The sequence below is a fragment of the Tamandua tetradactyla genome, chromosome 10, assembly GCF_023851605.1.
Source record: "Tamandua tetradactyla isolate mTamTet1 chromosome 10, mTamTet1.pri, whole genome shotgun sequence".
Taxonomy (NCBI): domain Eukaryota; kingdom Metazoa; phylum Chordata; class Mammalia; order Pilosa; family Myrmecophagidae; genus Tamandua; species Tamandua tetradactyla.
In genome coordinates this window covers 101,495,243-101,519,940 of record NC_135336.1, presented here as the reverse complement: position 1 = coordinate 101,519,940, position 24,698 = coordinate 101,495,243, and the positions used below count along the sequence as shown (strand labels likewise).

The window sequence follows — 24,698 nt, the reverse complement described above, 5'->3', positions numbered from 1 at the left end:
ATGATTTTTTCTGTAACCCCCCCAACTTTCTAATTAAAAAAAAGGAGTGGGGGATGAGAAAGCATATAGTAATATATTCCCATTTTAGAGTCTAAACTCAGTAGCTCCTGAAAGTCTTAGCAAGAATGACAAACTAAGCAAGGAAGAGAAGCCTTCCGGCATAGGTGCATCAAAAACGGTGTAGGTAGTCTAAGGAGAACTTAGTATAATTATCCTCCAAACAGGCTCCTTTCACACTGAAGGATGGTAAGATGTGCTTACACTTTCCAAAAACTGAATCACAGTTTCTTTTTTCTCTTCCATGGTGTCATCTAAGTGCTCTAGCCACAGTTCCAGCTCCTTCCAGGTGTACTCAAACACTCCAGTGTCCCGCAGAATCTGTTGCCAGAAAGCACTCAGTGAAAAGTCTGGATGGAAACTGCCCTCCACGGGAGCCAAGGCACACAATACAGGGACCTAAGTGGCCAGAGTGGGTGAAACCCTCATCCAAAGGCAGATTTTCCTCAAAAGCTACTCTTACAAAATGAGATTCCCATTGTGTTCTATCAAATAATAAAAAAGGAGAAAACTCTGCTGCTCTTTATGAGTCTGATTTTCCACCTGGCATTTCACAAAGACCCAGATAAACACTTCTGACTGTAACTGCTCACAGCTACTCAACCCTCAGTGTGTACGTCCTTCTCCGAGACAACCAGTGACATCACATCATCATCATCTCAAGGGAGTACCTTCAGAGTCAGACCCTAGTGGAGAAGCACTCACCATTTCTGACAGAACAGAATTTGTTATGAGGCAGTATTTAAAACCTGATCCGAGCAATTGGGGCCTGTACGGTGGCCTCGTGGCATGGAGTCCAATAACAGAGCCCAAGGGATGAATCCCTTACCTCACCAATTCCACATTCACAGTTCATGGCCACAAACGCTGGCTGGGTCAACCCTACCATGGCCCTGTGGAAATGGTGACCTGGGGGACAAGGCCTGGAGGTTCCTGGTCTTCAACTGAGGAGGCTAAAAGGCAGGAGAGTTATCAGCACCTCAAAAAAGGTAAAAACTCCACACCCAATAAACAATAAGCAGGATCTGTGTCACTGTGCCCAAGCTGTCTGCTACTTAGAAGACAGGAGGCACTAGGTCTCTTATTTCTATGGCAAGACCTGATGCTGCCCCAGAAAAACTTGTACCATGTATAGGAAAGAAAAGAAAAAAACAAACTCATTCTTCTCTTCCTTGAATTTTGATTGGACACCTGTTCTGTGGATGACGGACAAGGTGAAAAGGCTGAGAGCCTGGAGATGAGGGAAGACACAAAACCTAAACAGTTTCCCAAGAGGGGCTGGAAATCTAAAATTGAGCTTATGATGTACCAGATACAACCTACTAACTCATCACATTTATGCGTTAGAGTACATATACACCAAGGACCCGTGGTTTTACTATCCCCATTTACCATAGGAAAATCACGTCCATAGAAGATGAGTGAGTAATTTGACCACTACCAACCAGGACATCGTAGGATCAAGATTCAAATCTAGGAGGACTTGAAAGCACTTGTTTTTCCCACATGATTATGCTGCCTCGAAGAAATGCAGCTAAGTGTAAGACACCACATGTTAAAACTGCCATAAAATCTGTTCTTAACTTTACAATAGTCCCAAGCGCATCCTTAATTCAACACCAGTTTATTAAGCACTAACCACAAGAAATACCTGTACAAAAGGCTTCTCAGAATTAGAAACTGATAGAAAATGCTCACCTTCATAATCAGAAGTTTGGTTGATGCCTTGAGTTGTGAATGGCTACTGCTCACAAACATTTTCATCAGTAAATAAAACACCGATCTTTCTCCTCCAATAATTTCTGTATCTGGGCCTTCCTAGAGTTTGAACAATATCACATAAAAACAACAGGCTATCATTTGCTGAACACCTGTAGGATGTTAATATACAGCTCAGCGAGACTGCTATTATTCCATCCATGAGGAAACTCAGAGGAGTTAGGTAGCTCATCCAAACCTCACCCTGCAGAATAGCCGCAGCCACAGCTAACAACAATAAGTATACATGGCCCTCCTCATGAGGTAGTGTTGTTCTAAGACCCTGCCATTTGACTCAATCCTTCCAACAATCCTACATTGCCCCTATTTCACATATGTGCAAATGGAGGCACAGAGAAGGCAATTAACTTGCCCAAAGTCACACAACTGTTAAAGAGCAGAGCTGGGAATCAAACCCAAACAGTCTTGTTCTGCCTGGGGTGGGGGAAGAGAATAGGATCCCTGGGCTGACTCCACTGCAGGCTACACTGGCTCCATTTCATCAGGATGCAGGTCTAAATAGAATCAATTACTTACACATATAATGTGTCCTCTTACAAAAGCTTCTGGGCTCTGAAGAAGTGTTCTTCAGAGAAGTATGGAGCTCTACATCCCAAACCCTATATCTTGTCAAGGCTATGCCACTACAGCCCCCAGCAATGAGAAAGGCAGTAAACATCATGAACCACGGGGTTAACTCAGCTAGCAGAGCAAGCTGGCTGACATATCTTATAAGCATAAGTTGGGGCACGGGAGATAAACCAATAGTTAAATAATGGTGCTTTCAAATGAAGAAGTCTCTATTCACTTTCTAATTAAAGTGTCAGGAAGCCCCTTGCCCCAGTTCAGCGGGAATAGAAAGCAATGCACACGGTCCCCTTGCTTGTCATCTCTGTGGTCAATGGCAGTGACATCAGAGTGAGATGTAAAGGCTGAGGGCAGGGCCCTGGGCCGGACTGTCTGGGTCAAGTCCTGGATCCATCAGTGACAGGTGGGACCTGGCAGAATTAACCTCTCTATGCTACAGTTGCTTTGTCTTGAAATTGGGTTTGATGAGCTGACTCAGAAAGCCCAGCATATCATACACACGCAGTAAGAAAAATCACCAGCCAGGTGAGTCTTAAGAAGAGTGTTTATGGGATGTAAAAATGCCAACATCCACATCCATGCTAGCGGTTTTACAGAAGACCTAAGTCAGTAAAAAAAAAAAATCTGTACTACTGAGAAACACTCCTAGACAGCACTTAATACTGCTGTGTCATTCCCCCCCTCTTTGTAGAGATGATATGAAAGCCCTCTATATTTAAATATACACATAGGCATATGAGTTTCCCTTTATTTATGTTTTCTATAAAAGTCAAACATGACATTAAGGGCACAGAAAAGAACTCTAGCAAACTGTACTGATTTTTCCTACATCTTCAACCCTCTCCTAGCTTGGTAGCTATTCCCATCTGTTTTAAGTTCTTACAGGATGAGGACAAAGGACAGGAATGCATTTTATTTAGTTAATTAAAAGAAAAGTTTTTAAATGATAAGAACTATGAAAATACTCAAGATAGAAAATACCCAACAATAAATTTTCAACAGGGACACGTGAAGTACCCTAGGCTTACAAAGGCAGGCCTCTGAGGTCACAGCTAGAGACCTGGCCACCACTCCAGACCTTCCCTCCAAAAGGGGAAACTCTCCCTGCAGTTTCCCAACTCAGTCAGGGGTCTGGTCCTGGTGGAAATCTCCCGCTGTAAAGCTGGCTAAGGGCAGAAAGGTCACCAGTTCCTACCTGTGCCTTTAGCCACAGGAATTTGCTGGCAGGCAGTTCCAGGGCCACCTTGAGGATGTGGTGCTGCAGAATGGGGGGCACTGCCTCCCGCAGGCCCTGCTCTGAGATGACACCTGCAGAAAAGAGGAAAATCAACAGAAAAGTCATGGAAAGGTGGGTCCACCACTGTCTCAGGCCATAAAAGGCAGAAAGAATCCTCTGCCAGGAACTAAAGAGGGTGGCATGTGGCTCATTGTCCCACAGGCTGTGACGTGCCCAGGAACACTCACCTTGCCCATGTGCTTCTCCCCAGTCACACCCTTCCAGGGAAGGCCCAAATCCCACGTGCCCAGGGAAGCCCTTCCCTGCCACCCGGCACACGCTGAGCTCTTCCGACAGACTGAACACCAGTGCTGTGCCACGTTGGAGGTTTCTCCTTAATGTTAACCCAGCATGTGTGTGGAGGGGGGTACTTTTTCCCCGGGCTCTAAGCATTTGTGGAGAGACTGTGCTGAGCCTGTGACTGGGTCTTTATCCTCTCACTGGTCTGAGTCCCTTTGTTTGGGAATGACACAGCTACCAAATACTAAATGGCCACATTTGTGTACATTTCACACTCACAGCAAAGAGAAACCTTGCACCTTCATATAGTTAAAAATGAATTACAGTTTCTGAGGATGGTGTTTCACTAGTTTGCATAAATTCCAAGAATAGTATTTTTGCAAGTGTTCTTTCATAGGCCAATTAAAGTCAATTTTATTGGGCAAACAACACCATCAGGGTAACATGTCTAGACCACTGCAACATCACTTTTGTAAGATGTGGTCTGAACCTGACTCAGTGGGGTGAAATATGAAGTAACCATGTTCAAAGTGCCTTGGCATGAACTGTACCCTCTGCTGAGGGCCTCCTATTTCGCTACCTTCTCTGTAACCTGGGGCGGGGGGTTGGGCTTAGAAAAGAGGTGCTGGAGTTAACTTTGGATGAGTTGATTATGGATTGTCCATGGCAAACAACTCAGGCCAAGATGGCTGGTCTCTTCTCTCTTCGCCATCCTCACTGATCCTAAGGGCTCATCTGGCTTATTTTGAAAGAGGCCCAGCTATTTAAAAAATACTGTTCTAAATGAAAACAACCAGGCTGGTAGGTCTGGCATCCTAACTAGTCTCCCCACCATCAGCCTTTGTGATCTCGGCTCCAGAGACTCAGCTCTGGTTTACTGGTGCTTCCTCCCACTCTACCCGCAAGAGCAAGGAGGGTGTCTGCAGACTCTGAAAATGCACCTTTCAGAAGCTTGCTGAAGTCAAAGTTGTACTGCATGATCAGGTGGGGAGCCACCTTCTGGTAGAGGCATATGGCCTGGAGCAGAGCAGCTTTCAGGAGAATGGTCTCTGCATCATCTGAAACTTTCAAAAGGAGGCAGGTGGAATTGAAAAAATACTTGTAACAATAACAATGAGCATGACTGTTTTGGAAACCCATAGCTTCTCTAACAAAAAAGGAAAAAATCCGGAACAAGCACACAGTCAAGCCATATATGACACGTCATCACAGTTACCTGCAGGTTGAAATGGGGGAAGTAGCAGAGACGCCCAGCTAGAGTGGGAACGGACACTGGGCTGTACGCACCCCCTTAACTAGATTCAGAAGTCTATGTGGCAAAAGAGGGACCCGAACTGGTCCCTCTCCCACTCCCGTGCTGCAGCATCCTGCATAAATAGAGGCAACTGACCCTCATGGTAATGCCATGGGGATTAAAGAGTAAGAAAAATTCTAAGCGAAGCCCACTGCCCACCCAGTCCCAAGGTCTGAACTGATATTTGCTGCTACTGTATTCTGTTACAATGGGCACTGCTGAGGCCACCTCTCTCTGCAGAGTGAAACAGAGGGCCCCATTAAAAGGCCAGAATGAGCATGGCACACAGTATTCGAGTCTTAGAGACATACTGCTTGGGTGCATTTCTAGTACATGCTAAAATTCAACAGGCCTATTCAATTTTAATTCTCCTCCCAAAGGGAGAACATTTCTGAGCAAAAGAGGACACAGGATGTGTTCCCACTGGAAAGGTCTTCCAATGGGAATTGCTCTGAGGGCCTTCCAGCTATAAGCCATTCTAGCTCCTTCAGTTGACCTGCTTGGGCAAAACAGCAGAGCCCCCCCACAAATAACAGGGACCCCAAAAGTAGCAGCCCCCACGCAAGCCCTCACCACACTGGTGATTCACACTGGCAGAGGGAGCCATGTCTCCCCTCTTCCTTCCTTTCTCATCATCTGGTTTCATCTCTTGCTTTCTAAGTGACTGCCAGACCCACACAATCGTGTTCAGGTCTGGTAAAATCTAGAAGGGAAAAACAAAAAAGCAAGATTCTTCTTCATTAAATAATTTTTATTAAAAAAAATAAATATTTCTTCATTAAATAATGAAGAAAAGCAAATGATCTGACCACACACTACCAAGAAGAAGCAAACAACAGAGGAAGGAGGCACTAGTACACGAGTGTGTGTGTGCCTATGGGCAGGAGATGGGAGGGGGGCGAGGAGGACAGGCCAAGTTCTCTGTAGACTCCGTTTTGCTGGATAATTTCTAGAATTGGACACAGTGAGGATTTGCTGGGGGGCTGAAAGTAAGTGCCAATCTTTCCCACAAACCCCTGGTGCCTCATTCACCTGAGCAAAATGCATTGGGAATCCAGAAACACTTCTTAAGACCAGCAGGGCAACCTGCCCATCGGGACCTGGGCTCTAGGCCACAGGCTGGGGGCTGGGCCACAGTGATGCAAGTATGGGCCGTGATGGGGAGCAGGGATAGAGGAAGGACACACAGGGACTCCTGATGAGGCCTGAGCTGGGAGCACCAGAAGCCACATACTGTCTCTGTGGGGAAACAAGCACATCTTCTAAATTATGATTTTGCAAAAGGACACTGGCATCCTGTTTTAAGTGGGACATCACTGTCTATGATGGAAAGTAGAATGTTTCATCAACTACTGCTTCTCATCCTTGCAACCCTGCCTGCCAGCCTTTCCAATCCTGCAGCTTCAGAGAACCTTTGCTCAGCACCCGCCTCTGTGTCCCCAAGATGGCCTTTCCTACCTGGTGTCCTGACTTGTGAGTTCTCTAAGGAAGGTCCTCAAAACATTTCTAGAAAGGTCAAACCTGATTTCGAGGCCTACCTTGCTCAGGGCCTCTCTGAAAATCCGCACAAACTCTTCCATCATCACAGGTGTATACACACCTGAGTCCTGCCATGCCGCTTTGTTCAGGCAGTAGTCAATGGTTTTTAATGCTCTCTTCAAAATGATGGAAAGGAGGGCTAGAGCTGTGTGTCTCACTGATATGCTCTCCAACTGGAAAGAAAAAAAGCATCAAACCCATAGACGTCTTTAGGATCTGGGATAGTACCCAAAAGAATTAAAGTCTAGATGCTGACTCAAGGAGCAGCCCAGGAACTCACTAAAAATGCAGACTCTCAGGCCCCTACCCAAGACTGTTTGAACAAGATCCCAAGTGATTCACTTGAGTTTAAGAAGCACTGGCTGGGATACTTTAGATTATGAGGTATAAACGGACAGATTCTCTGATTTACTTTTCATTCATAACTACAGTATCCCATTCTACCAGCATTCTGATTAGGTGAGATTTCACTGGATGCCTACATTGTACACTAAAGAGATAAGACATTAAACATCCTAAAGCAATAATGACTCAGACACCATAATTATTAAAGTCAGGGCTCCAGAATATCGGCCATATGTATACCCAAAGGGTTTAGAGCAAAAAGCCCAACCAAAAGCCTGAGACCATGACTCCAAACACTCGTTATTTTCCATTCCTAAAATAAGCAACCTTCATTTTGATTCTAAAATGTCTGCTATTCTGAAAAATGTCAAATAATGCTGCTGTAATGAATAAAGGAAAGATGCAGAAAAAACAAACAAACAAAACCACTCATAACGCCCCCCTCCAGGTATCCTTGAACCATTGAGTCTGGCTTCTACTAAATGATTGTGTGACAGTGCCAGCTTTCACTGAGGGCATGTGGGAGGAGAAGGGCAAAGGTGCAGCTTCTTCCTTGTTAGCACTGGACCTGCCCGCCAACAGCAGCACTTGACAGGAGAAAAAGACATTCTCCACCACTGAGACTGTCCTTGTAAATACTCCATCCACAAGGATGGAGCACCATTTCAGAGGCATGACCCCTCTCCCCATGAGTGAGAAGGGACATGCACCAGCCAGCCAGTGGTAAGTCGTGGGGGACTGGAAATGCAGCCAGTCAGATTAAATAATCTTCGACCCAGAAAGGAGGCATCTGGCCTATTCCTTTCAATTCTCTTTTCTTGCAAACCCCTTAGGATAAAATATTAATGTCTTCTGCAGAACAGATGGGAAAAGTTGCTGGTTCCTAATTTTGCTTATTATGATCTGATAAACAGAAGAAAAGGCTGTTCCTCCTAAGTACCACCCAGACCTCACTGTCTATTCTCCCCTCTACCACCCACTCTCAGAACAAACCTTGGGGTTATCAAAAAGTATTTAATCCTACTAGACAAATGAATGAGCTCAACCCATATTACAGTAACTGCCACCATGTCTCACCACTGGGACCAATCTCTGCCCACAATTGAGCCACAGCAGACCCTGGTCAGACCACAACCCACTAATGCTCACACAACCACTTGGCCTGCCTGGGTCGGCCAGCAAGGTTAGGAGCTGTAAGGAGACTCCACATGCCCCTAGAATCCAGGTCTTGAACCCACTCTGAAAGTCCAGTCTCTCCCCAGGTAGGCCTTGAGGCAATGTGGGTTGGAGGGAAGTGGTGGAGACAGAGTGGCAAGATCCTGGGCTCAGGTGCACCAATAATTCAGAGCTGTTCACCCATGCCCATGATGCTGCCAAAAGAGATGCATGAATTCCCTACAAATGGGGTTTCTAATGGGACCTGGGGACCTCTGTAATAGTGAAATTAGAAATTCAAACGTCAATTTGATCCATGAACCCATCCTTTGAAAATGCCTGAAGACAGTTGGACTCAGAAATCTTAACTCTACTCAAAAGAGAGGACTTGCTGGGCAGATTTCATTCCCACTCTGTCCAGAAACTCTAAATTAATGAGATTTTAATAGACAACATTACACAGTAACTGAACACATTCCTGATTCAAACACTGCCCCTCCCTTAGGCAGGCCTAGTACTACGGAGGACCCTGAGGACGAGGCTCCGTGGTGGAGCAGAGATAATGGCGTGAAGTCAGTTGCACTCTGGAAGTAAAGAGCCTCCAGGTCCTGGCAGCTCACCCAGCTGGCTGGACAAGGTTACTTAGGGGGTGATTTCGAACCAAAGCCCCTGTCCTGGGAGCGTCATAAACTCACTGACAAAACAAAGACACCCAGGCCGGCATTTGCAGAACGATCACACAGGCCGGGTTAAGCAGGAGAAAGCTCTACAGGTGGCGTAGCCACGTGCCCTTACATTCAGTGCCTGGGTGAACATCATCTTGTTGCACACCAGGGGTACAGTGGTCACCATCACCATCGGGAGGAGCCGAGGCAGCGGGATAAACTCTCTGGTCTGAAATGCCCGGGAAATCTCCGGCTGGGCCTTGTAGATCTATGAAAAGAAAAGATCAGTAGTTGATGCTGGAGGTAAGATTCCAATCTGAGGGAAATTTTTGGCACCCAACAGTGAAGTCATTCCAATCAAATAATTATAGGGAGGAAGGTCTGGGACTCGCCACAGGGAAGGGGGGGGCTGGGAGAGGAGTCACAAAATCCACCTGTTGAAGACAAGTCAGGCTACAGGGGTGAGACCCTCTCTCTCTCTCTCTCTCTACGGAGCAGATACCTTCACAGCAGACCCTGGGCCGTGGTCTGAAAAGCCTTTTAAAGCCTCAGATGGCAAATAAACCACTGCAAGAACCACTGAGAACAATGGTGTTCCCTCTCAGTTCCAGCAACTGCCCGCACCTAAAAAGTATGTGATCTCTTGTAATAGCCCTTTGGGTTAGAGATACTTGACATTTTTTTTTTTTAATGTCTACAGGTGTCCAAACTAAACCACAAAATGAAGAAATCTCCCTGAGGCCAGCCCACTAGACTAGTAAGGAGCCAAGTGAGGATCCAAGCTCAGACCTTGAAGGCCACAGCCATGCCCCATCCCTCCAGACTCCACCTACCAGGAGAGCAGACCCAGGAGGAGTTCCTGCTGGGGGTGCCAGCTGACAGAGCCATTGCCAAAATGGGGAAGGAGGGCATCCTCTCACCCCAGACATGTGGGGTCCTCAAGAAAAATGTAGTGATTACACAAGTACAAGCTTGTTTTACAGAGAAGATTATTCCAGGCTGTGGTACAAGAAAATCCCAGGTACTGCACCATTAGGCAGGCCATACATCAGAGGGACAGTGTGACCAAGCCAGGAGACACTGCCCAAGGATCTGTAGTGAGTCCTTTCACTGGTAGACAGAGGACAATGGCATCCATAACCAAAAGGAAATTAATATGTCCACTTACACAACCAGTTCAATACCGGTGTTCAAAGCCACATTCATGGCCTATTTCAAATTTCTTTAAGCACCTGCGACAGCCACCTTTAAAAACTAGCCTACAGTTTAGATGTTTTACTCATTGCCTAAGTGAGCTGAGACTCAATAAGACTTTACATCTGCCTCAATGAAGGAGATGAAATTGGCTCAACAGGCTCAAAAGACAAAAGTCTCAATGAAAGCAAAATGCCACACTCAGGGGAAAAAGATACCAAATTTGTATTATTCAGAACAACTCCTGAAGAACCACTGGAGAAGTTACTGCACCCTGTACAGATGGACAGACCAGAACATGATTTCCTCTCCCCTCTGCCCACCAACCCACTCCACTCCACCTCTGACCCTACTTCACAGACTAACCATTCCAGTTTCTTACCTTATTCAGGAGTTTGATATTATTTAACCAAGTAGACTTCACCCTTGGCAGGAAGGAAAATGTTACTTCCCTGAAGTATCTGTGGAGCAGGTCTGGGCACACCCTGAGGATGTTCACCACCAGTTCGGCGACCAGCTCGTCATCTGCTGCGGTTTTCAACCCCAGTAAGAAGTGCAACAGTGTCAGGTTTCCCCCTCTGTTAGAGAGAGAGAGTAGAGAGAGGGGATGGCAGAGTTTTCAAAATACACTGAGAGCTCATAACGACAATAACAGCAGCTCTCCTGAATCATGTTCAGGCAGCAATGGGGCAGATGTGAGTTTTGGTGGATTCATCCCCACCAATGACATAAAGTGGGATGTTTTCATGGCCTATGGGGTTCCATTGCTCTGCTGACTGGTTGAAAAAGTCTCTGCTTTGTCCTGCTCCCCATCTTATCCTCCCTTCTCTCTCCTCACCTAAATTTGACTTTTTTTAAAGAGAGGAAGGAAATCATTCTCCTTCTCCATTCACCTATGTCACCTCCTTATCGGTCTGCCTGGAAGTTAAGGCTAATGCACAGGGCAAAATTAGCAGGGAGGGGCCCATGCCCCAAATTTTTATCTTAAGATTAAACTGACCTCTTTCCACTAATGGTACACAAGAAAGTTACCTGTGTAAAAATATATATGTATATATCATGTACTTTTCTTCTTCTTCTTTCTTTGCCTACTTTTTTTTGAAAAGATGAACACATTTTCTTTTTAAAAAACAAAGTGCTCAAAAACTGCCACATACTCAACAGTGCCTGAAAATATTTCTAAAATGCCACAAGTAGGCACAAAATCCTGGCACGAGATGGTCTCTGTTTTTAGCTTTATTTCAAATGTCTACACCTTCAGAAACCAAGGCAGCTTAGGAAAAATACCTGCATGAAAATATTCAAAAGTTTGCCCAAAGTGGGCAAAGTATGAACAAAGTCCCAAAATATGAGCACTTGATTACAAATTTAAAAGGCAGGAAAACCTGTGGACATCAAAATTTGACTGAAGACAGCAATCTCACCAGGGTCTGCAGGACCAGGCTACAGGCTGGGTTTGGCCTCCACCCAATCTCTTTTCATGTCAAGAGATACTTAACCCTGGGCCATAAAATCCAGGAACACCCCACTATCTGCCTCATTTGCATCCCAGGTTGATAATTTCTAGGGTTCCCACATAGGTTGAGAAAAACTAAGAGGCTACAAAGCAGCTTTATATATTATAATAATTTAAAAAAAAAAAAAAAAGAATTACCCATCCCTTCTTTAAAAAAGGTTTGAAATTCTTCCCATGAAAATTCTGTTGAGCAAACCAAATAATGTAATTGATACTCCCAAATGATTGGAAGTGTAAGTCTACAAAGAGTACTAAAAATACTATTACCATAGTTTTTTTCTTTTCAATCAGCAAGGAATAAAACAAACAGCACTTACATTCATACCATGTTCACCACCTGCCCCAGCTCTGTAAGGCAGGTGCCATTTCTATCTAGTTTACAGATGAGGTGATAGAAGCAGAGGGGTGGGTCGCCTGCACAGGGTTTCACATCTAGGCTCAGACTGAACCAGCTGTCAGGTTTCAGAATCTGTTTTCTGAATCCCACACACCAAGGATTGGCAAACCGTGGCCAGTTTCTCTGAGTGTATTTTCATTGAAATATAGTTACGTCCACGTCTTTATCTCTATGGCTGCTTTTGGGCTACCACTGATTGACAACTAATTAGTCACAACAGAAGATGTGTGGCCCACAAAGCCTAAAATATCTACTTTCTGGCTTTTTATACAGAAAGTTTGCCAACGCCTGCTCTGCACAGGAGTGTCTCGCTTATTCCAAGCACCTCTTCTGGGTCAGACACTCCTGGGCATGGGGGATCCAGCAGGGAACAAAACAGACTGGTTTCCATTCTGATTCTAGTGTGGATGGTGACCAGGTGAGGAGCAGATATACATATGCACAAGGTGGTGCTATGTCACAGTCAGAAGCATAACCAGGCAAAAATGCAGTGACAGCAGAGGGTTAATACAGAAAGGGGTGCCGGAGAAGACCTTCCTGAGTGGGTGACAATGGCATGGGGACCTGAATGAAATGAGGGAGCATTTCTGGAACCAGCCATTTTAGTTTTTTCAATGTTTTCTATTAGATCCCCACAAACAAAATCTCTTTCCTCTCCCCTAAGCACAAATATTTATTTCTCTTTTGCCCCTGGCTTCCAGAATTTATGTGAACCAAAATTATTCCTAACAGACTGGGACCCTCAAGCTGATTCAAAATGCTCATTAAATGATCATCTATTTCACGGATCTACTTATGAAGAAAAAATATAAAAAGGGGGAGTTTGTCTCAAGCATGGTGTTCTATTATATTAGACTGAAAAAGTGCCCTGTACATTTCACCATGAAAATAAGCTCAAACTTACTGATGAGAGAAAAACCACAATATAACAAAAATAAAAACAAAACAAAATAAAACAAATGACAATGAGAAATAAAACAAGTCCAGCTTCCGGGTCAAGATGGCGGTTTAACAACATGCACATTTTAGTTCGTCCCCCAGAACAACTAACTACTAAATAACCAGAAACAGTACAGAACAGCTCCTGGGGCCATGTCAGTGACCAGACACACAGCATACCCCAGTCTGGACCAGCTGGAACAGCTGCGAGCACCCCCCAGAACCATGAGTTCCCAAAGCTGTGGCAGCCAGTGCCCCTCCCCAACAGGCCGATTCCCAGAGTGGAAAGGAAAGGACTTTACCAGCAGCAGGGACTGGGCACAATCAAACGCCAATCGTGGAACTAATTAACAAATTCTGACTACTAAAAATAGGCCCCCAGCTTAGGTGAACCTGATCAAAGTGGAGATTGCTCATTTTTGACCCCGCACCAAGGGGGCAGGACTGACAGAAAAAGGGGAAAAAAAGAAAAGAAGGAAACAGAGGTTTTTGTGGCTGTGTATCTACATAGGCTTGACTGCCTCTGGATACAGCGGCAGGACTTTTCAGGCTGCAACTGCCCCAGGCATAGGCAGAATTGAGCTCTATTGGGGACTTATTTGGACCTTGTGCCTTCCCTAGGGGAGGGGTGAAACCCCACCCAGTTGGAATCCCTCCATCAAGGAATTCAGACTCCAGAGCTTGGTAATTTGAAGCCATTAAAACCAGCCTACAACCTCTCCTCTGTCTCCACCACGCCCTCAGCAGGGACAGTCTGCCAAAGTTAAAGGTACCGCATCATCTTATGCTGGTGGGACCTGCAGTCAGACAAGCGCCACACACTAGGCAGGATAAGAAAAACAGAGTCCAGAGACTTCACAGGAAAGTCTTTCAACCTGCTGGGTCTCACCCTCAGGGAAAACCGACACAGGTGACTCTTTCCTCCTGATAGGAGGCCAGCTTGGTCTGGGAAAATCTGGCTGGGGTCTATAATATCTAAGTAGACCCTCCTAAGTGTGAGTGGGGAAAAGGCACCACACAAGCAGGGCAAGAAACAAGAAAACAAGAACTGAAAAATTCTCCTCTGTTAAACAAAACTTAAGCTAAAGGTCCAGATAAAGCTGAACGGAATGTCAAAGAACAGATAGACAACAAGTTCATCCAGCAAGATACCCTAGATAAAAGAAGTGAAAGCAATCTCCAGAATAAACTAATTAAGGTAATTAAACGCCTAGACACCAACAAAAAATAACAAATCACACTAGGAAAATTGAAGATATGGCCCAGTCAAAGGAACAAACCAACAATTCAAATGACATACAGGAGCTGAAACAATTAATTCAGAATGTACGAACAGACATGGAAAACCTTATCAAAAACCAAATCAATGAATTGAGGGAGGATATAAAGAAGGCAAGGAAAGAACAAAAAGAAGAAATAGAAAGTCTGAAAAAACAAATCACAGAACTTATGGAATGAAAGACACAGTAGAAGAGATGAAAAAAACAATGGAAACCTACAATGGTAGATTTCGAGAGACAGAACATAGGATTTCAAAACTGGAGGACGGAACATCTGAAATCCGACAAGAAACAGAAACTATAGGGGAAAAAAATGGAAAAATATGAGCAGGGACTCAGGTAATTGAAAGACAATATGAAGCGCATGAATATACGTGTTGTGGGTGTCCCAGAAGGAGAAGAGAAGGGAAAAGGAGAAGAAAAACTAATGGAGGAAATTATCACTGAAAATTTCCCAACTCTTACGAAAGACTTCAAATTACAGATCCAAGAAGTGCAGCGTACCCCAAAGAAAATAAATCCAAATAGACATACTCCAAGACATTTAATCATCAGAATATCAGAGGTCAATCAGAAAGAGAGGATCTTGAAAGCAGCAAGAGAAAAGCAATCCATCACATACAAGCGAAGCCCAGTAAGACTATGCACAGATTTCTCAGCAGAAACCATGGAGGTGAGAAGACAGTGGGATAATATATTTAAATTATTATAAAGAGAAAAACTGCCAACCAAGAGTTCTATATCCAGCAAAATCGTCCTTCAAAAATGAGGGAGAAATTAAAACAATTTCAGACAAAAAATCACTGAGAGAATTTCTGACCAAGAGACCAGCTCTGCAAGAAATACTAAAGGGAACACTAGAGACAGATACGAAGACAGAAGAGAGAGGTGTGGAGAAGAGTGTAGGAAGGAAGACTATGAGTAAAGGTAAAAAGAAGGAAAATTAGATATGACATATAAAATCCAGAAGGCAAAAGAGTAGAAGAAAGTACTACCCATGCAGTAATAACACTGAATGTTAATGGATTAAACTCTCCAATCAAAAGACATAGTCTGGCAGAATGGATTAAAAAACAGGACCCATCTATATGCTGTCTCTACTCAAAGGACATGAGGCCAAGGACACAAATGGACATTTACACACCAATGTTTATAGCAGCATTATTAACAATTACCAAGAGATGGAAACAGCCAAAATGTCCATCAACAGACAGTTGGCTAAACAAACTGTGACATTTACACAAGATGGAATATTATGCGGCTGTAAGACAGAATAAAGTTATGAAGCATGTAACAACATAAACGGACCTTAAGGACATTATGCTGAGTGTGATTAGCCAGAAACAAAAGGACAAATACTGTATGGTCTCACTGATATGAACTGACATTAGTGAATAAACTTGGAATATTTCCTTGGTAACAGAGACTATCAGGAGATAGATATAGGGTGAGATATTGGGTAATTGGAGCTGAAGGGATACAGATTGTACAACAGGACTGAATATAAAGACTTAGAAATAGACAGCACAATATTACCTAACTGTAATACAATTATGTTAAAACACTGAAAGAAGCTGCATATGAGAATGATAGAGGGATGAGGGCTGGGGCATAAATGAAATCACAAAGAAAGATAGATGATAAAGATTGAGATGGTGTAATCTAAGAATGCTTAGACTGTATAATGATAGTGACTAAACATACAAATTTAAAAAATGTTTTTGCATGAGGAAGAACAAAACAATGTTATTTACTGCAGTGTGCTGAAAATAGATGGTACTTAATATTTTAAAATTTCAACTAATGTGTGAGATGAAAGCAAAAAATGTTTATTTGGTACAAATCTATACTTCGACTAGTATATCTCCTAACACAACTTATGTAGATAGTTGATTGAACACCTTAAGTACATGGAACTTTGTATAGGACATGAGATTTTGTTGGTTTGTCCAGGGGATGCCCTGATGAATCCCAGAGTGATTTGATCAGTGAGTGGAAAAGCATTTGCAAAGTCCCCTTTGGGGAATGGTGAGAACGGGGAGAAATGCAACTTCCGCAAGTTGAATTCTTGATAGTCTCACAAGCAGTGTGGACAACCAAAGCTATAGGCTGAGCCCCCAGTCTTGGGGTTTGTTCATATGAAACTTAACCCGACAAAGGATAGGTCAAGTCTACTTAAAATTTAGCCCTAAGAGTCATCCCCAAGAGAGCCTCTTTTGTTGCTCAGATGTGGCCTCTCTCTCCAGCCAACACAACAAGCAATCTTACCACCCTGCCCCTGTCTACATGGGACATGACTCCCAGGGGTGCGGACCTTCCTGGCAATGTGGGACAGAAATCTTACAATGAGCTGAGACTCAGCATCAAGGGATTGAGAAAACCTTCTCGACCAAAAGGGGGAAGAGTGAAATGAGACAAAATAAAGTGTCAATGGCCGAGAGATTCCAAACAGAGTTGAGAGGTTAGCCTGGAGGTTATTCTCATGCATTAAGTAGATATCACCCTGTTATCCAAGATGTAATGGAGAGGCTGGAGGGAACTGCCTGAAAATGTAGAGCTGTATTCCAGTACCCATGTTTCTTGATGATGATTATATAATGATATAGCTTTCACAACGTGACTGTGTGATTGTGAAAACCTTGTGTCTGATGCTCCTTTTATCTACATTGTCAACAGATGAGAGGAACATATGGAATAAAAATAAATAATAGGGGGAAATAAATGTTAAAGTAGATTTAGTTTGAAATGCTAGTGATCAATGAAAGGGATCAGGAGGGGGTATGACCTGTAAACTTCTTTTTTTCTGTTTGTTATATTTTTCTGTTGTCTTTTTATTTCTTTTTCTGAATGCTGAGTGTATGTGTTGGGAATGTTTGTTTCTTGTAATTTTTTTAATTAATAAAAAATTTTTTTTAAAATGACAAGGACTTCTCTGGGATACATACAAGTGAAAACTAGCACTTTCTCCCTTTGACCTGGGCACTTACAATATTTATAGCTTAGTGCTCTCCTGTTATGTCTGCGTGAAGAAGATGTATGATTTCTTCTCCATGGGATGAGACTCTCCTCCCAGACCTCAGGTGACTGAAGATTCTATGAGGTGAGGGCCAGACTCAGGCGGTGTAGGTTTAGAAGACAAGTTCCAGACTGATGGGCCCGGGAGACAAGGAAGAGGGAGTAAGTTCTTTAAAACGTGTCATTTTACTGAGCTGAATCCCAGCTCTCGACTGCTTGTTACCATTTGACACAGTGTATGTCTTACTTGGTTTTGCTGTGTGTTACCCACAAGAGCCTGTGCCCCAGGAGGGAAGGAATTTGGTTTTGTCCACTGCAGAGAGGAAGGGATGTCACACTAACTAGTGGTGCTTGGACACTGAGGGTAGGAAGGCCTGATCACTGGGAGTTTTCATTTCCTGGCTGCTGAAACAAATACACAATGGGTTGCCTTAACAACAGTAATGTATTGGCACGTGGCTACAGAGGGTAGAAGGCTTGCTTCCTTCCAGGGTTAAGGTTACTTGGCTTCTCCATCACATGGTAGCACCTTTTCCTTTTTCTCCATGTTCTGCTGACTTTCAGTTTCTTGCTGCAACCTGAGGCTCCACTTTCTAATTCCAGTTTCCTTTGCTCATAAGGACTTCAGCCATATCTGGGCATAGCTTAACTAACAACTTCTTCAAGGGTCTATTCACAAATGGGTTCATACCTGCAGCACAAGGGGTTGGGACATGACTATGCCTTTAATGGGGCAGATGATTCAACCCCCAACAGCTGATCTGGGGCACTGGGGGCAGGAAAGATATGAGCAGTCCTGTTGCCCGATATCTATTCTATGTCTATCTCCTTATAACCTGTGTTTTTAACTTCTTCAAGTTCACTCATTAACATTAGTTCATATTAGTGAGGCCATACAGTATTTGTCCTTTTGTTTCTGGCTGATTTCACAGCATAATGTCATCAATGTCCATCCACATTGTTACATGCTTCATGACTTTGCCCTGTGTTATAGCGGTGTAACATTCCATCCTATGTATGTATCACAGCTTGTTTAGCTAATCCTCTGTTGATGGACACTTGGACTGTTTCCCTTGCTTGGCACTTATAAATAATGCTGCTATAAACATTGGTGTGCAAATGCCAGTTTCTTTCTTTGCCCTCATGTCCTCTGAAAAGACACCTAGTAATGGGATTCCCGGATCATATGACACTTCTGTACTTAGCTTCTTCAGGAAGCACCAAACTGCTTCTAGAGCATTGTGCCATTTTACATCCCCAACAACAATAAGTTTGCCTCCAAGAATCTGACTGAGACCCACCTAAATGGGCGTGGTCACATCTCCCTGGAAACAGCCTGTTGAAAATGTCCGCCCAACAATAGGTCTGTCCAAACAAGACCGTATTAAAAGAACACAGTTTTCTGGAGTATGGAACAGTTAAAAACCAGCACACTAACTTTAACATGAATTCCTATACATTTTTACAAAAACTGATTAGCAAAATATCTAATAGATTTCATTATTTGTTAATAATAAAGGGACTATTTATAAGAATTCTTTTCTTAAAATTTCCAACTTGGGAAACAATTAGTTGATTATTCACATTTAAAGAATCCTTACACAATACTAATAAGTCATAATTGCAGATTCCATAATACTACAGAATACGGAAAATACTATAAGTATTGGTTGACCTCCCATAACCCGAAAGTCCTAGAGACCAAAGCATGAAACGTGGGCCTTCTCTCACTGCATTTATAATCGAGGAATGGGTACAAATGGGGATTCTAGCTGAAGAATTCAAGAATTGTCAGGAAGTAGCATTTGAGCTAATATTTCAAAGTCAGGCACAAGCATGGTGATGCGCTGCAGGTATTTAGACAGAGCGTTAGCAGAGGACTGAGTGTAGAAACTTTGGTCTAGAACATGGTTCCCTATTTCAGGAAGAGCTAAGTCATCATGATACAAGTAATTGCTCTTTAAAAAGCACTACACTTCTTTCTTTATTTATACTAGACAGTACGATGCTATTCTAAATGTACGTTCATACATTTAGAAAAAGAGTTTTTGAGATTGTACTAAAAGAATAGTGCTCTGAGTGTGTTTTTTATGTATCTAAATGGTATTCAACTTTGGCAATTTTGGCCACTAACATTAGAAATTTTGGGCTTTGAAATCTTCTTTAAATGCAAAGCTAGTAAGTCAATCTCATTATGGTAAGCAGAATCATCTGCTGCTCTGGTTACGCCAAATGCCTATGGTAATTGAATTGGGCCACTAAAGTGTATGTGTGCTGTTGTTTTCTGCAAGAGCTAATGGTATATAAAAATTAAAAAATCAAAATTAGTATTGCTTATCCAGTCAAGTGAGTTACGATCCCCATAGTAGACAGATTCTATAATGAACTGCTAAGCTCATGAAAAACACTTATTGTTAATTTCTTTTAGACATTGTATTTAGTTTCCACTTATATGGCATGTGTGTATATTTGTATGTAAATTCAAAACATCAGTAACTACAAAACATCACAACATATGACTGACATCCACAGAAGTTTAAAATAACACAAACCTCATAAGGTTGCATTTTCCAACTGTTAGTTTACCTGTGTTACAAAGAAAAGAGAAAAACGTCTTTAGCTTTTAAGACATTAGTTGATCATGGCAGATTTATTTTCGGTTTTCAATTGCTTTGCCATATCATATCTGATGGTCTGAAAGATTAAATCATCTCTGCCACTAGTAAAACAGCTGCTCTCTTGTTACAACTACATGAACTAATCTTGGAAATCATTGAGATGATTTCCACAATTATTCCAGCCCATGAGAAACAATAATGCGTTCCACTCACCTCACACCGGTATTTTTTTGTCTTGGAATTCTCTCTTTTCCCCTGAATTATATCAGTACAAGTGAATATCTTGGGAAATCAAGAAAGAAATTGACTTTCATTAAAGGTCTCTTTTTACTCTGGCAAATGCTGATCCCCATTCTCATTTGTTGGCCATCCCTTCCCACCCCACCCCCCCAACACAGAAGGGAAACACATTTTTCTTTTTGTCTTTACAGCTCACTTCTCATGTTATTTTCCCTAACATACCACACACTTTACAATCTTGTAAACCTAAACCTTGAATTTAGGCTTGATGTTTACTATTAGCAGTTAGAAAATTTTATTTATGCAGGAAACTGACGGAAGATATTCAGATTCAGTGCTCTATGTCTCATGCCGCATGAATAATTGTAAGCAGACAGAGAATATAAAATGAAGATTTTAAATGGTGAGGACAGCTATTACGGTTCTTGGTGTAGGAGAGTGACTTAAATCCAACATAAAAGAAATGGAATTAACTGAAAAGATTTAGGCCTTTGTCATGAAACCCCAGTTTTCATTGCATTTTAATTAGTGGCCTGTGTTAAAATACATTATATTTTATATGCCATATGAAATCCATGAAACTGTTACATTAACAAATTCTTGGAAGTCTCTGGTATACTTATAACCTAGCAAAAGAGCCAAGAAGTGCTTTAATTTTCCACTTTATTTTTGCCCTGAGATGCATGTATCCCTAGCAGGTGAGCCCAGCCTCTGTGGAGACGATGGGGTGTTTTGGGGGAGGACAGTGGTCCTGCCTTGAGGTGACAGCTGGGGTGACAAGGACAAAGGGGGCTGCATGACAGGGACAGCTCACAAAGGGTCGCAGAGTATAAATAGGGCTGGGCCGGGGGTGAAGGCTGAGTGGGAAATTCTCTTGCCAGGAGCGCGTCAGTGAACCTGTCAGGAGCCCACTCTCAGTCCTTGTGACTTAGAGCAGATTCGGGTGAGATTCAGAGCACCTGCGACATCCCCTGTGCCAGCAATCCGCTGAGCCCCCCACTCCCCACCCTGCCCTCTGGGAGGCTCTGGGGTCCTGTGGGGTAGAGCCAGTGGAAAGAACATCTGGAGAGCCGCCACCGCACCCCGGTGTGCTGCTGACTCATCGCCCACGAGGCCAAGGGAGACCCAGCGCCCCGCCGTGCCGGTGCTGCCGCTGCCACTCAAGTGTCATCATGAGCGGTCGCGGTGAGGTCCCCTACTACATAGTGCGGAGTGGGCCTGCAGCGAGCATGTTCAACATGCCGATGGGCAAGCTGCAGCGCCACCTGTCCGAGGGGGAGTACGATATGTTTAAGTACGCCCCCGTATTTGAGAGTGACTTCATTCAGGTCACCCGGAGGGGAGAGGTGATTGACATGCACAACCGAGTCCAAATTGTGACCGTGGGCATCGTGTGCACCAGCCCCCTCCTGCCCATCCCCGATGTCATGCTGCTGGCCAAACCCATCACCCGCAGGGGCCAGACCACCCAGGGGAGAGGCCGCCAAACTGAGAAGACCATGGAGCTCACCAGGCTGCTGCCCTTGAAGCTCATCAGGCTGTCGGTTCACAACCGGGAGAAACAGCAGCTGCGCCTGACGTTCGCCACTGGCCGCTCCTTTTACCTACAGCTGTGCCCCAATCTGGATGCTCAGGAAGACCTATTCATGCAGTGGCAAGAAATCATTTACCTCCTGCGCCCACCTGTGGAGAGTAACAGTGGTACTCATGCCGTTCCAGCCTGGGACGTGATATGCATGCCAGAGCTGGAGGAAGAGGACCAGGCCAGCACATCAGCTGAGTCCCATGGAGAAGGGGATGACATCAGGAGCCTCCGCATCATCTCTGACATGTCTTGGGCCTCCTCTGCAGGTTTTGCTGGGGGTGAAGGAAGGAACTATAGAGAGCCCAGCAGGCCTGCCATGACCACCCTCAAACCGGCACAGCCTGCAGCATCCTGGGCAACAGCAGGGGCGGCAATGAAGGGCAGTGCAGCAGGCGCCGTGGTGAGCGTGATGACATCTACGTCTGCAGGTTCTGCACAAAATACCGTGACAGGACCAGGAGCTGCTTCCAGGGGCCCAAGAGGAGACAAGAGCCATGTGGCCATGGCAGGTGTCATCAGCGTGCCTGCGAAGAACATCAAGGTGGCCAGTGCTGGGGCGGCAAGCAAAACATCCAAGTGGACCTCCAGCACAGCAGCGTTGGCCAGTCTCTCTCCTGAGGGCAGCACGAGCATGGCGATTGCCAGGACATCCACCATCAAGAGCATCGTAGAAACAGCTGCAGTCCCAACAGCAGCAGAATCGCCCATCTCCAGCTCAGTGAGCCAAGGCCAGAACACTGCACAGGAGGCAGGCCGACGGGTCTCCCAGGCCAACGCCGCGGCCCGGGAGAAAAGGGAGAGGGAACAGAAGAGCAGACACCAAGTTGACCGACAGTCACCAGGCTGGTCCTTCTCTAGCGACAGATCCACCAGGAAAGATAAGCAAGAAGGACATCAGGGCAGTGAGCGCCCTTCCCTTAACCAGGGCATGAGCCGCACGCCCCCTGCAAAGGACTCCAGGTCTTCTGGGAAGTCCAGGATGGCTGGATCCACTGCCAGTTCGGGCTCCACAGAAAAGGGTCCGAGCAGGCTCACGTCATTCCTGAGGCGCCTGAGAGCCAGGTTACCTATATCATCGTCAGCCCACAGAACAGATGTGAGCCTCGTCGTGGGGTCAGCTGAGCGTCACCAGGGTGCGAACATCAGTGCCCTGACTTCAGTGACCTCCGGGGAGTATCCCCAGGGAGACTATTCCACCTGATATTCAATAAATATCAACATGTCATGCTGTGTTGTGCTGTGTTCTGCTTTAGCCATGTCCTGCAGACTGGTAGCCACCTCGGTGTTTTGTGATGTCATGTGCTGCAGCCACGCCCAGGGAAAGGGAGCCCCCTCTCACTCATGCTCGGCAGAGCTGAAAGTTGGGAGAGCAGGCTGGGATGCTCCATTATGCACCCCCTCCGTGTTACAAAGTTTTGTTCCTTCATAACAAAGCAACGGCAGGACTCATACTCCCTGGATGGTCGGGGAAAGAGGGGTGCAGGAGCATTTGGCACAATTAGAACAGGCAAGACAAGTAATTTCACCCCTAGGTCTGTATCACACAGAGACTGTAACCCGTGTCCTAGGAGACAACTATGAGAAGGTGTAAGAGAAAAGAGGGGAAGAGCCCAAATCTCCACCCACAGAACTGATACACTGGGAATGGCAGCTACACACCTGGTGGTGCAGGCAGGTGCCCTGGGTCCCTGTGGTGTCCCCGTCTCCTTTGTTTGCTTTGCCCACCTCCATCCTCAGGCAGGGCTTTACCAAGAGCTGGGCTGGTGCGGTGGCTCACTCTTCTGCCGAGTTGCACTGTGTGACTCAACCAAGTTATGTTCTCTGAGCTTCAGTGTTCATGAAGTGGGGATGTCATATAACCAAAGGTTCTTGTGACAATTTATCTAAAATTACAAGTTTTCATAGCTTTGATTTTGGTCATACGTCACACTTGTGCCTTAGAGAAAACTGAAAACATAGCCAAAGGACATATGGGAAATAAAAGGACAATTTCAGAGATGTTAAAATATGAAAAAAAAAACCCAATAATCTATGCCGTTCAGTTTGCTTAAGAAATAGAACATTTTGAAACTCTTGAAGTCCTTGTGTATACACCTCCTCAACCCCATCTCCCACTTTTCCTTCTTAGAACTACTGTCCATAATTTTGTGCTTAGCATTCCCTCATTTTTGCCTAGTTTGAAAAAGTGGTGCGTGGAGTTTGCAAGCTGCCGGAATGCAGTGTACCAGAACTGGAACAGCTTTTTAAAGGGGGAATTTAATAAGTTACATGTTTAAGTTTCTATAAGGCATCCAGGGAGTGATACCTTAATTCAAGGAAGGCTGATGTGTCAGGAACACCTCTGTCAGCTGAGTACTCATGTGGCTGGCATCTGCTCGTCCCTTCCTCCTGGGCTCCACTGCTTTCAGCCAGTTCCTGAGGCGGTTCCTCACTTTGCTTCTCTGAGGCTTGCCTTCATCTCATGGCTTCACTTGGCTCTCTTCACACTCGGGCTTAACATTTCATGGTTTCATCTGCTGGGCTCCATGTATCTCCAAACATCTGTTCTCTAGGAGGTAGCATCTGTGTCAGCTCTGCTCTGAAGTTCCTGTACACTCTCTCTCTCTCTCTGCTGGCTCTGAGGCTTCTGTCATTTCTAACTGTCCCCAAATGTTTCCTCTTTTAAAGGCTTCCAGTAAACTAATCAAGACCCTCAGGGAATTGGTGGAGTCACATCTCCATCTAATGATGGAGCCACATAATCCATCTAACCAGCAAAAAAGGTCATATGCACAATTTTAAAAACATTTTTGCATGAGGAGCAACAAAGAAATATTATTGCAGGGTGCTGAAAATAGATGGTAATACTTGAAAATGTCACCATATGTGTGAGACTAAACCAAATAATGTTTGTTACAAAATTCATATTTTGACTAGTGAATTTCCTTATATAACTTATGTAGATAGTGTGATTGAACACCATAAGTACTTGGAATCTCAGGTAGGACATGAGATTTT

The 24,698-nt window shown here is 44.4% G+C and overlaps 2 protein-coding genes across 2 annotated transcripts in view; one reads left to right on the top strand and one right to left on the bottom strand.

The window, feature by feature from the left end:
* Positions 1-21,219, bottom strand: part of LOC143647752 (nucleolar pre-ribosomal-associated protein 1-like) — a 74,015-nt gene extending 52,796 nt beyond the window's left edge. Inside the window, exons 1-9 of the mRNA XM_077117510.1 lie at positions 21,194-21,219; positions 10,494-10,689; positions 9,048-9,185; positions 6,752-6,925; positions 5,787-5,916; positions 4,861-4,977; positions 3,599-3,711; positions 1,756-1,875; positions 262-378 (exon numbers count right to left, since the gene is read on the bottom strand). Coding sequence (XP_076973625.1) covers positions 262-378; positions 1,756-1,875; positions 3,599-3,711; positions 4,861-4,977; positions 5,787-5,916; positions 6,752-6,925; positions 9,048-9,185; positions 10,494-10,689; positions 21,194-21,219 — 1,131 coding nt within the window. The remainder of the gene's footprint in view (positions 1-261; positions 379-1,755; positions 1,876-3,598; positions 3,712-4,860; positions 4,978-5,786; positions 5,917-6,751; positions 6,926-9,047; positions 9,186-10,493; positions 10,690-21,193) is intronic.
* A 69-nt stretch (positions 21,220-21,288) lies between these two features.
* LOC143647750 (Golgi-associated RAB2 interactor protein 4-like) lies at positions 21,289-22,902 on the top strand. Its single transcript, XM_077117509.1, has one exon. The coding sequence runs from the start codon at positions 21,289-21,291 to the stop codon at positions 22,900-22,902; it is 1,614 nt and encodes a 537-aa protein (XP_076973624.1).
* Positions 22,903-24,698: the final 1,796 nt, after the last annotated feature.